We start from the raw sequence: 12,938 nt of genomic DNA, 5'->3' as shown, positions 1-12,938 counted from the left end.
TTTCTCTAGTCCCTAGGCTACAGACTGTACCAATGTTATGTAAATATAAACTTCTAAAAGTTTATTAGTTTACTCACCAAATAGAAGTGACTTAAGTTAGTATGAAAAATAACTTCTATAATGGTTTTTCTTAACTTAAAGGAGTATATTGGCACTGCCATAAGAATATATTCATTCATTATTTCATTTTCTGAAACTCTAATGTTGCTGTAGTGTAGCACACTCACACTTTCTCTCACACACTCACACCTTTTTGAGTCGCTAATCCGGAAACCGGAGCACCCGGAGAAAATCCATGCAGACACGGGGAGAACACACCGAACTCCTCACAGACAGTCACCCAGAGAGGGATTTGAACCCACAATCCCAGGTCCCTGGAGTTGTGTGACAGCGACACTATCTGCTGTGCCACAGTGCCACCCTACATGTAAACAACGTTACAAAAAACAAACAAAACAAACAAAAACTTTTTTTTCAGCTTGCTCATGTTAAACTGTTGAGCTACTGTCTCTGACTTTGCATTTATAGGGATGATACAAGGTGAAATATGTTTGTCTAGTCAGGGAGTGCACACATTGTAAAAACTCAGACCAGATAATATCTGCTCAGTAGCGGTCCTGTGGAAAAACATTGAAGAACAGGGTGAAAGGGAGCTAACAAAATATGCAGAGCAAAAGCAGGAATAATGCATGCAATTGTAAAACTAAAGTGCAAAGTTTTGAATAAACCACATAAATATTATAGCGTGGATAATTGTTGTTCTTCTGTTCATAGGCTCAGGATACAAAAGGATACAAATAAGAATTAATTTGTATTACAGGGGTTAGACAATGAAACTGAAACACCTGTCATTTTAGTGTGGGAGGTTTCATGGCTAAATTGGACCAGCCAGTTAATTGCACATTGCACCAGTAAGACCATGTGCATCCAATGGTTCAAACATTGTATCCTGAAGGCGGTGCCGTGTATCAAGAAGACAATGCACCAATACACACAGCAAGACTGGTGAAAGATTGGTTTGATGAACATGAAAGTGAAGTTGAACATCTCCCATGGCACAGTCACCAGATCTAAATATTATTGAGCCACTTTGGGGTGTTTTGGAGGAGCGAGTCAGGAAACGTTTTCCTCCACCAGCATCACGTAGTGATCTGGCCACTATCCTGCAAGAAGAATGGCTTCAAATCCCTCTGACCACTGTGCAGGACTTGTGTATGTCATTCCCAAGACGAATTGACGCTGTATTGGCCGCAAAAGGAGGCCCTACACCATACTAATAAATTATTGTGGTCTAAAACCAGGTGTTTCAGTTTCATTGTCTAACCCCTGTATTTGTTCAATGCACTTGTTTTTGTGTGTTTGTGTGTTCAAATGTATTGTCAAGTATGTGTTGTTTTTTATTAGGTTGCTTGTACATGCTTAATTTTCTTCTGTATGTGGTCCATTAGTTCATATACTGTGTGTGTTTGTGTGTCTGTGTGGTGAAATATGAATTGTGTAATTTGTTCCAGAACACATCGCCTCCATTCTGTTTTGACCCTGATGTAATTTGGCAGGTATAGTACACATGTTGGTTTTAAAGAATGCTTTGCTCTGCTCTATACAATATCTCTTACAAATCCTACTGTTAATATACAGTCCACCTGTATATTAATTTTACCGTCACACCTAGGCATGTAAAATATACAAATGTGTGTGGTTAATTTTTCCTAATTTCCATGTTTTCTTTATAGTTTATTTGTGCTCTGAATTCATTTCACACTTTCAGACAATTTCATATTTTAAGGCACTACTGTTTTTACAAGCCCTATTTCTAGAGAAGTTTGGTCCCTGTGAAAAATGTAAATAAAACAGATTTGGGATGGGGGGCAGAACCAGGCTAATTGGCAAAAGGTCTGTAACATAATTGGGTTTTAAAAGAGCATCTCAAGAGAAGCTGAGTTCTTTAGAAGTAAAGCTGGGGAGGGATCCATCTCTAAAAACTGATCAGACAAATATGGCAACAATTGAAGCATAGCTTTTCCCAACTTACAATAGTAAAGAACTTGTTGATTTCATCATCAACAGTACATAACGACATTAAAAGTTTCAGAGAATTCTGAAAATCTCTATATGTAACGATCAAGGCCGAAAACCAAATCACTGCTCAGAAACGCTTCCCAAAAGCATTGTCTGTGAACAAAGTTTGTCACTGCATCTACCAATAGAAGTTAAATCTCACTAATATGAAGAAGAAACCATATACAGAAAGTATCCAGTAAAGTTGCTGAATTCTGTTTGGCTTTAGCAGAAATTGAATGCTGTTTGTTACAAGAGCTACTGATTCTGAACAGGTTTGCTTTTGAGTTTGGCCTTGAACTCCGGCTCAAATGACCTTTTAAATTGACATCAATGTTCACATTGCTTTTTAACCTTTAGCAGATGAACTAGCCTTTTCTTTAGGGACTATTCATTTGATACATTTACATCTACAAATAAATAATACTAGATCTAATATGTTGATACTTGTATTCATTTTTTTTTATTATTACATTTGTCTTAGAAAGGTACCATCATGTTGCATTTCTTCAAGTTTCCGTTTCTATGTTTTTTTTTGGCAGTTGGCAACTTTCCCTGAACCACATTTCATAAAGCAGTTTTTTTTTTCATTAATTTAATTATACTATATTGCATTTATGTACAATATATATACCTGCCAGACTCAGCTCTCATGGACACATTAGGAAAACACTTACTAAGGCTGGGTAGTAAAATTGCTTCCCATGGTTGACACTTACACAAGTTGTTTCACTCCATATTGTTGGTGGAAATATTGTTGGCTTAATCCAGCCTGGCCAAAGTGGATGTTGTTGCCATGATCAGTAGTTCTGAGGTTTTCAGTATGACTGCTTTCAAACTTTGCAAGAAGCCATTTGCAGACAGCATGGAGTCACTGGTAGCCACTTAAAGGAGTACTCATGTATTTTTCTGCCTCTCCATCTTCCTCCTAAGATTCATCATGCTGTTGACTGCCATGGGCGATAATATTTGATGCATTTCCCCTGTACTTAAACTAACCTGTCAGCAGGGAACACAAATTGGCCAATGGGCAATTGTTTTCTTTTATTACCCACATGCAGATAATAATAGAGATTATGTTAAAATATTCTTGGGATTTTATTAAATAAACATCAAATTATGTGCAAATATGTCAGCAATGTTGGTTGAGTAAAAGAGCTTAAAATTGATTAAATAATGAATTATTGTCATGGTTTTCATAAGAAAATCTTTGCTCGGAAACCAGTGTCCGGGCTGTATGAAATCTTGGTCTTGTCTGAAGCTCAGGGTTCACCCCTTACATCTTCATTTGCTGCCTGTATTGTCCTTCTGTGTCCATGGCTTATTTCCGGCTGATCTCTGCATGTGTCAAAGCACCTCATCATTTCTAACCTTCACTTTGAGAACCTTGTGTTCTTGCAACGTTTTGAGTCTTGCTTTCTACGTTTGTTCCTCTGATGCCTGTTCGCACGTATCCCGTGCAGGACACAAAAATTGCCTCGCTTGAACGGAACATCCGTGACCTGGAGGACGAGATCCAGATGCTGAAGACTAACGGGCTCCTGAGCACGGACGACAGAGATGAGGAGCTCAAGCAGATGGAAGTCTACAAAAGCCACTCCAAGTTTATGAAGAATAAGGTTAGAGATTTCCACTCACCCAAGACCAGCTGCAAACATCAGTCAAGGTGTTTTCATTAGTTTTGATGGATTGAGCAGAAGGTACTTCTTTATGGATGCAGCTATAGATGTGGATGGTGCAGGTATGGGTTAAATGAATTGAAGAAGGTGTGGTTAGACAAGTACATAGAGAGGTGAGTAAAGGAATAGATTGACAATGTTTGGATCGCATAAAAGTGGATTATGTTGTGTGTGAGCGGGGCTAAATGGAGCAATTAATGATTAAATATGATTGGGTAAATTAAAATTTGGATGGATGAATAGACCAGTGGTCAGTCTCTGGGATGAACAGGTAGATGCAGCATGCAAAGCTGGTATTGACTTACTCCAGCGGTGTCAGATGACTGTTGCATGCTTTAGTATTCAAGAATTGACCCTACCAGAATGAGGTATTACATTACATTAGCCTAAATGTGTTAATGGTTTATTTATGTAGGACTAGAGTTTCATAAGAGTCATTTCAAAAATACAAAGCCCATTTCTTGAAAATGTGGGATGCTGTGCACACTGTAAATAAAAAGAAAATGCAATGATGTGCAAAGTAATAATTGTAATAAAAATATTTGCATGTTGCATGTACTTTTATATAGCGCCTTTCACAAACCCAAGGTCGCTTTACAATATTAAGCGTGTAATTGCCAGCAACTTGTTTCAAAATGTTGGAACAGGGGCATGTTTACACCTGTCTTGCATCACTTCTGCCTTTAACAACACTCTTTACCCATTTGGGAAATGAGGAGACAGTTGGTGTAGTTTTACAGGTGAAATATTTTCCCATACTTTCTTGACCTAGGATTTCATCTGCTCAAAAGCTCTTGGTCTTCATTAGTATGTGCCAAATATTGTAAGTGTATCTGCAGTAGTTTAGCACCTGTCATTTCCTACAGGACAATGCTGCTGAAATCCTTGCAGAATGTGGTTTGTAATAGTTTCGTTAAAATAAGTAAGGCCTTTTGTGAAAAAGACAATGACTGCATGTTGCTCCAAAACCTGTATATTATCATTCAGCATTAATAGTGTTTCCACAGATGTGCAAGTCACCCATGCAGTGTGCACTACTGCACCCTGATTTCATAATGGATGCTTGCTTTGGAACTGTGCGCTTATAATATGTCAGATGGTGCATCTCTTTTTTAGCCTGTAGGACACGGCATCCAAATGGAATTAGAAAATTTGATTTGTCTGGGTTAGGAGAAGGTGGCGGCATTTATGGCTCTTTTTATATATGGATTCTTTGCGTGATAGATTTTTAACTTGAGTTTGTGGATGCAGCAAATAACTGTATTCACAGATTTCTTTCAATTTTTTAATGATCCTATGTAACATACATGGTAAAATCCACAGGTTCTTTGCTGTTTTATGTTGAGAAACATGGATTTCTCGGATTATTTCACTATTGGCCTGCACAGCCTTTCAAAGAGTTACTCTCACTTTCTGTTCCACTCTTACACTGAACAAGTCTCATACTTGGAACATCCTCACACACTCATTCATACAAAGCCATCACCCTAAATCATACGTGTCACTCCTTCATCCGTCCCATCGTTCAGGGGCCCTTGCCTTTCAGCAGTAGGGGCCAGGGCACTGATGAATTGTGGGAAATCAAAGGCCCAGGAGCAGATAAGGGTGGCAGGTTGAGTTTCGGCCGTTTCCTGCTGGCCCAGTCGCCTCTCTATGGCCTCTATGTGTCTATTCACAATGGCCTTTTGATTAGGACCAGCTTGGGGTGCCATAATCCTTCATGAGCCATCACACGCACTCCTGACCCTTATCTGAAACGCACACTCTCAGAATGCAGAAGAAGAATGAAAACAATGGGATAAAGCAAGTGAAAAAAATTTTGCTTATGTTTTCCCAACTCTCTTGTTTTGTGATGAAGTGTTTGTTTCAGAAAACAAATTGAAATATCATTGTGTGGACATTCTGGGTCAGGAGACAGGGATTTAAGGGGCAAAAAAGGTCACCCAAAGAAATTCTCGACTTACTAGCGACAGTGCTATGCAAAGTCATAATTTGAATTTTCAGTCAATATACGCATTAAAAAAACTTTAGCAGCAAACATAAATTTAACAAAAAATACACAGATGCCTCAAATTCTGTATATAATATTTTTTGTAGTATTTCCACTCTTTTATTTTATTTTATTTATATGAGGCTTGCTTTTGTGTTTCATAGAAATCTGTAGGCATATTTTCCTCTTCAGTTAAGTCCTATGAGTTTTAAATTTAAGTAATCTCAACAAATTTTACAGAGTGCTTTGGGGTGGACAGTCTGATGTTCTGAGAACACTGAAAATTTCTTATTTCTTATTCTACTTCTCACTAACATGCTCATTATTTATTGCATTGGGCTCAAAGCTTTAACCACTTCTTACAGTGAAAGTATGAAATGTGTGACCTTTTTCAGATTGGAAACAATAGTCAAGCATGATTTAATATTTTAATTCTTGGAATGATGCAAGTTTGTCTGTGCTGACAAAAAGTGCTGTTTGTCTGATGTGGACAGTTTTTAGTACTTGCTTTGGGATTGTGTGTTTTAGAGTTATTTTGCTTTGTTAGAGCAAATATCTGTTTGAATCTGTTGATGAAGACACATCTGGATGATTAATATTTCCTAGTATAAACTAGGGGTGTGTGATATGACGATATCAGATCGGGAAGGATAAGAATTTGTCCATGATAAACCATTACAGGAAGATTGTTGGATTGTGCTAATGCACATACAGTCCGCTGCAGTTGTTTACATACTTATTATTATTATTATTATTATTATATTACACATCATTCGAATGGGCAGACTCTCGGGAAACCGATAATGTAAGTTAGCACTCTAAAATGTATGAATACTGAATTAAAACCAAAATAATTTGTTATGCCATATATGAGATCACTTACTCACAACAAACAAACAAACAAAAAAACAAAACTGTGGCTCCATGAAGCCTGAAGGGCCCAGAAGTGTTTCACACACACACAAAGCATACCAGAGCTTACATATGTTGTCCCCTTCAAAACAAGACCAAATTTGAGTCTTTCCATCAGTCCACTCATCAGTAATCCTCATGTATGTGTAAAGAGTCTTTGCCAAAAGAAAAAAATACAAAACAAAATAAAGTACAAAAAAAAATTAAAAAGTAACAGTAGTTCCCTGTGGATCTCCGCTATGGCCGTGTAGCTTGGGCTCTTGGTTTTAACGACACGTCAATCAAGTCTGTAGACCAATCGGGGCGATGGACCAAGGTGGTGGGGAAGCAACCATGCTTTGGCGCCTAACAGAGAGGCGCAAGAGATGACTCAGACAGTTTTATTTGGCAACAGCAATCAAAATAAACAACAACCAGAACAATAAATAAGTTTTCAAAGTTTAGATCCCTTTCACTATATGCCCTTTCCCTAATGAGACCATTTAAACACAGGAGGTGGACTGAGGGAGGCGGCCTCACTCCACAGCCCATCATGGAAAGCTGCCTCCTTCCAACACATCTGGCCTTAAAGGGGGAAGAGTGTGCGGTTAGAAACAAGACTAAATATCAGAATAAATCTAGGTGAATCAGAACTTTTTTCCTTTTCGGTGAAGGTAAAAAGCCATTTGGAGAGGTGCATGAGATTTGTTTGTCAAGGAAGGTAAAATGTAAAATAATGCCATTAAGCTTAGATTACACAATTGTTTTTTTCTGCAGTAAAATGAATCATTTTCCTTATGAAGAGGCTGGGGTCTTTGAAGATTCCAAAGGAAGTTTTCACAGAAGATTCCAAATTAAATTTAGAAAAGTGTCTACAATGTTTTGTTGTTTTGATAACATTTTGACCACCAAAGATTAATTTTAATATCTTTAAAAAAATTGAAGACTTTTCAGTAACATTACTTCATAAAATTGCCTCTAGTTTATTCATTGCCTAAAGATTTGGGTATGTAATTTCAAGCGGAAAATGGAAAAAATACCTGGAGTGTTAAGAAACTAAAAACCAGCATGAAAAAAAAAATGTGATTAAAATTAAGACCGTGATCCTCTCCAAAAACAAAAAGAAAATAAATAAAAAAATTGTGATAATGTATTTTTGCCATATCGCCCACCCCCAGTATGAACAATAGGAGTAGTTAGAGTTACTGGTTTTTCCTCTTTGTGTTTTAGGAAAAGTTTAGGTCACCAACACCACGAGTGACTTCTCGCTCACTTGACCAAACGTACCTGCTCCCTCAGCAACAGAAGATATCAGACCAAACAAAAGTACTCACATTTCACTCTCTCAATCCATCTTCTCTGCTCATTTTTTCCATTTCCTGCACTGAGGAATATTTGTAAACAATCAATTTATTCCCCTTTCCTGTTTATTTCTTTTGGTTTCTCCTTATAAACATGACTGACATGGCAGTGTGCTGAGTCATGATGTGACCATCAGTCTGCACCAAAATTCAAGAAATCTTATCAAATTTTTGGCAGTATTGGAAGATGGAAATCTACTGACTCTACAGTGGCATAGCCAAATAAAAAGTAATGTCATAGATGTAGCTCATTTTTTATCCAGTCATCAAAGTGATATAAATCTGCCAGATATTTGACAGTAAGAATGATTATGAAGTTTGGTGGGTGTTTTTGGCTTTCTCAGGACAGTTTCGCTGTGCTGTGCGTTGTTTGTTCTTTCAAACCTTTAAAAAAAATGACAATGTGTTCTTTTCAGAGCAGTTAAATTCGGCACCACATCAATAATGTTCCACATTTGCAGAACCAACCTTTAGTCTGATTTTTGGCATGAGTGTGTTGTGATGAATCACTTTATTGGGTATGATTTATTTTTTATTTGTAACATCAGTTTAACAGTCTCTTTTATCCTCTTCGTTCTTTCAGATTGATCAGCTTAAACAGGAATTATCAAAAAAAGAATCAGAGATGTTGGCCCTGCAAACCAAACTGGAGACATTGAACAATCAGAATTCAGACTGCAAGCAACATATTGAAGTCCTGAAGGAATCACTTACTGCAAAGGAGCAAAGAGCCAATATTCTGCAGACAGAGGTTAGTTGTGTTTCCATGTGTTAAGAAAAGAAATACATGCTGAATTTTAATACACACGATTAAGAAACCTTGTACTTACAACTAACATACAGAAGAATGTTGCTATAGTAATGGCCTTCTTTGCCTAACAGAATATTTCATTAATATTTTAAGCTATCTGTAGATGGAAGGTATTTAATATATTATGGTAAAATATGAGCTATTCATGGTTGCTTGCTGAACTGGTCCGAGAAACTGTGTTATTCTAAAATTCCTAAAAAATATGCATCTGATTATCAGTCAGATAAGCTTCTTATTTTAATTCACATTACTTAGGCACTTACATATAAATTGAATGGAACTAGTTCATGTTTTAATGGTGTTTTGTTTCCTTGACTTTCCTTTATTTGCCGTGGAATCATGCGAGAGCTGTAGGGTTTCTCTGTCCACTCATCTGACCTTTCTGTCAACAGTTTTATCACTCAGACTGAGCCTGGGAAGGCCTCTCTGATTTTTGTGAATCATGGAACTTTCACTTTAGCTCTCTTTGTTGAATGGGGAATGTCCACTGCTCTATTACAGGAAGCAATTTAGGACAAAATTAGACACTTCTATACATTTGTAGAGTTTTTTTGTGTGTGGGGGGAAAGGAAACATATACCTTATGTTAGAAGGTATGAGGGAAAGGGAGAGGTGAAAGTGTTGAGGGGAGTATATGATGTAAAGATGTGTGACTTTTTTCCTTTTCATATGGAAATAGCTTATTCTCATTCAATGTCTACCATAGGTTGCTCAACAATAATACTAATTAGGGCTTAGCATTCAAAAATGAAACTGAAATCGACATTCAAAACTTGTCTATATCGATTGTAAAGATTTTTTTTTTTAAATGTGTTTTTTATTCTGTTTATATGCCCCCCATTGTGTGTTCATGCACTATACTCTTAAAACCATACTATAAACGCATGTAGTCGTACCCTATCCAATCTGCCACATAGCAGCAACATGGAGGAGACCCTAAACAATGAGGCTAACTGAGCAAGTCGAGCAGCTTTTACCAAAGAAAATGCTGTGTGTCATTTGGATATGTTTTAACTTTAGTCAAGATGAGACTGGACATAAAAAAAATCACATGTGAGCAGTGACAAACAAAGTTGTCATTGACAACTGAAGATGAAACACCACTCTGTTTCACTACATGGGGCACAATCATATCGCCAAATATAAATAGTGCATGGCTTAAAAAAGAGCAAAAGTTCCTAGCAATATAAAAACAATATCCTAGTTTTAAAACTTCAGCGTATTTACAGTACAAGCCATGTCTGTGAACTATGGGGGCAAAAAACAAAGCAAAACAAAAATGTTCATTAATCTTAAGCAAGGTAAAATATTCAATTAGTCGTGATACTGATTTGTGATCATATCGGCCAACAGTACTACTAATGCAATTATACATCAGTCAGCGGTAATATTAAAACCACCTGCCTAATATTGTGCAGGTTCCCTTTATGTTGCCAACACGACTCTGACCCGTTGAGGCATGGCTCCACAAGACCTCTGATGGTGTACTGAGGTTTCAGGCACCAAAACATTAGCAACAGATCATTTAAGTCCTGTCATTTATAATGTGGGGCCCCCATGGATGCAGCACAAACGAAAGATGACGGATGGGATTTAGATCTGGGGAGATTTGAGAAGTCAGTCCTGAACAGCTTTTGGAGGTCGTTTGACAGGGGCCATTGTAAAATATAAACAGATATATTAATCTCACCTGTCAGTGGTTTTAATCTTGTCCCTGATCACTGTGTGTATATATATATATATATATATATATATATATATATATATATATATATATATATATATATATATATATATATATAGCTGTTATTATCTATATATCTGTTATGATATATGAAAGTTGACACTTTGTGGGCTGGAATTAAGAGAGAAAGCAACATTCATTTTAGATTAAAAAGTTGATTTCTGTTCAAATACTAAAGTTGAAAAACATCTCACATTATCTTTGTCCTTGTTCTTTTTTCCAAGTGACTTTTGTTTAGTTGAGGGAATATTTACATTATTAAGGAGTGAATAAGCATTGTTTGTGAGACTTCCTAGAGCTGTTTCTAAGGTATGGTAATGATGTTCATTTTCCAGCTGTGAACAGCAGTCCTCACAGCACTCCTGGCTATTCATAGAGCATGAAGTATGATATATGAGTATGCTTCTTTCACTGCCCATTCCAGTGTGAGATTTTGTTGTGTATAGCCCTGCTGTGGCATTAGTAAAGCATTCATCTTGATTGGATCTGTCTCTGGATGTGTTTGAGTGTTTATAAACACATTTTGATTTGTTCGCATTCATTTCATATAGCTCTATCATTATATTTAATTTTTGTTTCTGACACTCCCGTTGTTCCTGAAAGTATGGAGGACAGTCTCATGTGTTTCACAGTTTTTAAGTTGAATGTTGGAAAACAAGAACCATTGAACATCAGGATACATAAGCTGCATTTGAAGATGCCAAGTGAATAAATGTGGTGTCTGCATTCAATAATGATACAATAACTATATAAACATATTGTGTGTGTGTCAGTGAATGCTCCCATCCTCAGGATTTGCCTGTATGTTACTGGTATCCTGCCTAGCTTGATAGAGATTTCGTTTTGACATTGTCGTGGTTTAACTTTTGCAATGGTCTGCTATGCCAAATGGCAGCCACCAGAGGTAGAACAGCCAAACATCAGTTACACTCTTCAGGGTTTTGGGGAGTGAGAATTGCTGCTTTTCAACGGCAGTGTTGGTTGCCATTAGTAGAGCAGCCAACGGTTGTATTAATCTTTCTTAGCTGGTCTCGGTCAATCTGAATAACACGCTTGTGTGAGTTTTAGAGGACTTATTGGAAAAAAGTAATTGTTTGAAACCAGTCAATACAATGCTACTCAGACAATGGCTGCTCTGACAGATCTGTGAAATAGAGTATGCTGCACACAGTGACCAGTCGCTCATGCTCTTGGCACATGCTCTGTGAGTGACATTCATCCATCTGACAAATATAATCATCTTCATTTAAAGCTGCAGTTCTTTAACAGCTCTACATGAATTTGTGTGTTTTTTTCTGTTATACTGAGGTTATAGTATGCTAGAGATTGTAGTATATTTTGTTCACATAATGACTCTATGTTTTTGTTCAGTAGCTGTAATTTAACTCCATTGCAATTGCAGGGGGACATTTTAACCTCTGTAGTGGAGTGCAATGTGATACCATAGCCATGTCTCACGTCCATTTAGAAATGAGCTGCATATTTAATTGGGGTATATTCGGGAAAATCATTTGGATAACTAACCTAACCATAGCTGACTTGTAAGTCTTCAAAATATATTTACATATTTCACAGATTCTTATTATTCCACTTATTTTCTAATTAACAGCCAAAAAACTGACACAAACTTGGTATCTGTTCTTCTACAGAAGCTAGAGCCTTTGCCTGAACATTTTACAGTGCATTTACAGACATTTTATGCACCCTATTTATTATTATTTTTTTGTACAAATTGTGTAATGAATTCTGCATTATTGAGTCAGTACAAAAAGATTCAAATTAGATTTTCTTTACCAATAATAATAATAATTAATAATGTTACAAAAAAAAAGAATGAGACATTCCAACTTCTTAAAAGAATTGTGGCAGATTCTCCAAGACACTCAGTAAAACTACCATCTAATTTCATTATAAAACTGTATAAACTGTACCTAGGAATAATATTTTAAGAAAAAAAAAAGCAGATGGTCTTCACATATAATACTGACTTTCTTTCGTTTACTAATGTTTACTGCACATTGTTGTCTTTTTACTTTCAAGTAATAAAGAATTAATTTCATTATTCATCTTTAGTCATCATCTTTACTTTCCATCATTTTTTTTTTGCATGTTTCTAAATCTTTTGCAAGCAGTTGTCTCATGTATCCTATACCTGCATGCCTTTGGTTTGCCATAGATTAAACCAAAGAAAGTGTGAAATAAGGGGTAATTATTATTTCTATATTGATTTCTAAAATGTTTGGGACAGGTATTTGTGACTTCTAGAAACAGTTATAAATAATTGGATTATAGTCATATTTCAAACTGTTTTCTTTTATTAGTTTCACATGTCCTCAGTCTTCTTATCAAAAAAAAGTAGTCACTCTGCTGTTTGGTATTTTGATATCATGTGCACACCACTCAA

General features: G+C 36.5%; 1 protein-coding gene across 2 annotated transcripts in view; it reads left to right on the top strand.

Moving 5' to 3' along the window:
• The window catches only part of LOC136665649 (ERC protein 2), a 259,064-nt gene that overhangs the window by 37,696 nt on the left and 208,430 nt on the right, over positions 1-12,938 (top strand). The window contains exons 6-8 of one of the 2 annotated variants that reach the window (XM_066643293.1): positions 1,512-1,556; positions 3,522-3,677; positions 8,563-8,730. In XM_066643293.1, coding sequence (XP_066499390.1) covers positions 1,512-1,556; positions 3,522-3,677; positions 8,563-8,730 — 369 coding nt within the window. The remainder of the gene's footprint in view (positions 1-1,511; positions 1,557-3,521; positions 3,678-8,562; positions 8,731-12,938) is intronic. The other variant, XM_066643294.1, reaches the window with a different exon arrangement.

The sequence above is a fragment of the Hoplias malabaricus genome, chromosome 14 (assembly GCF_029633855.1).
Source record: "Hoplias malabaricus isolate fHopMal1 chromosome 14, fHopMal1.hap1, whole genome shotgun sequence".
Taxonomy (NCBI): domain Eukaryota; kingdom Metazoa; phylum Chordata; class Actinopteri; order Characiformes; family Erythrinidae; genus Hoplias; species Hoplias malabaricus.
Note: the sequence above shows the minus strand (reverse complement) of the source record. Positions and strands in the feature narration are given on the sequence as shown.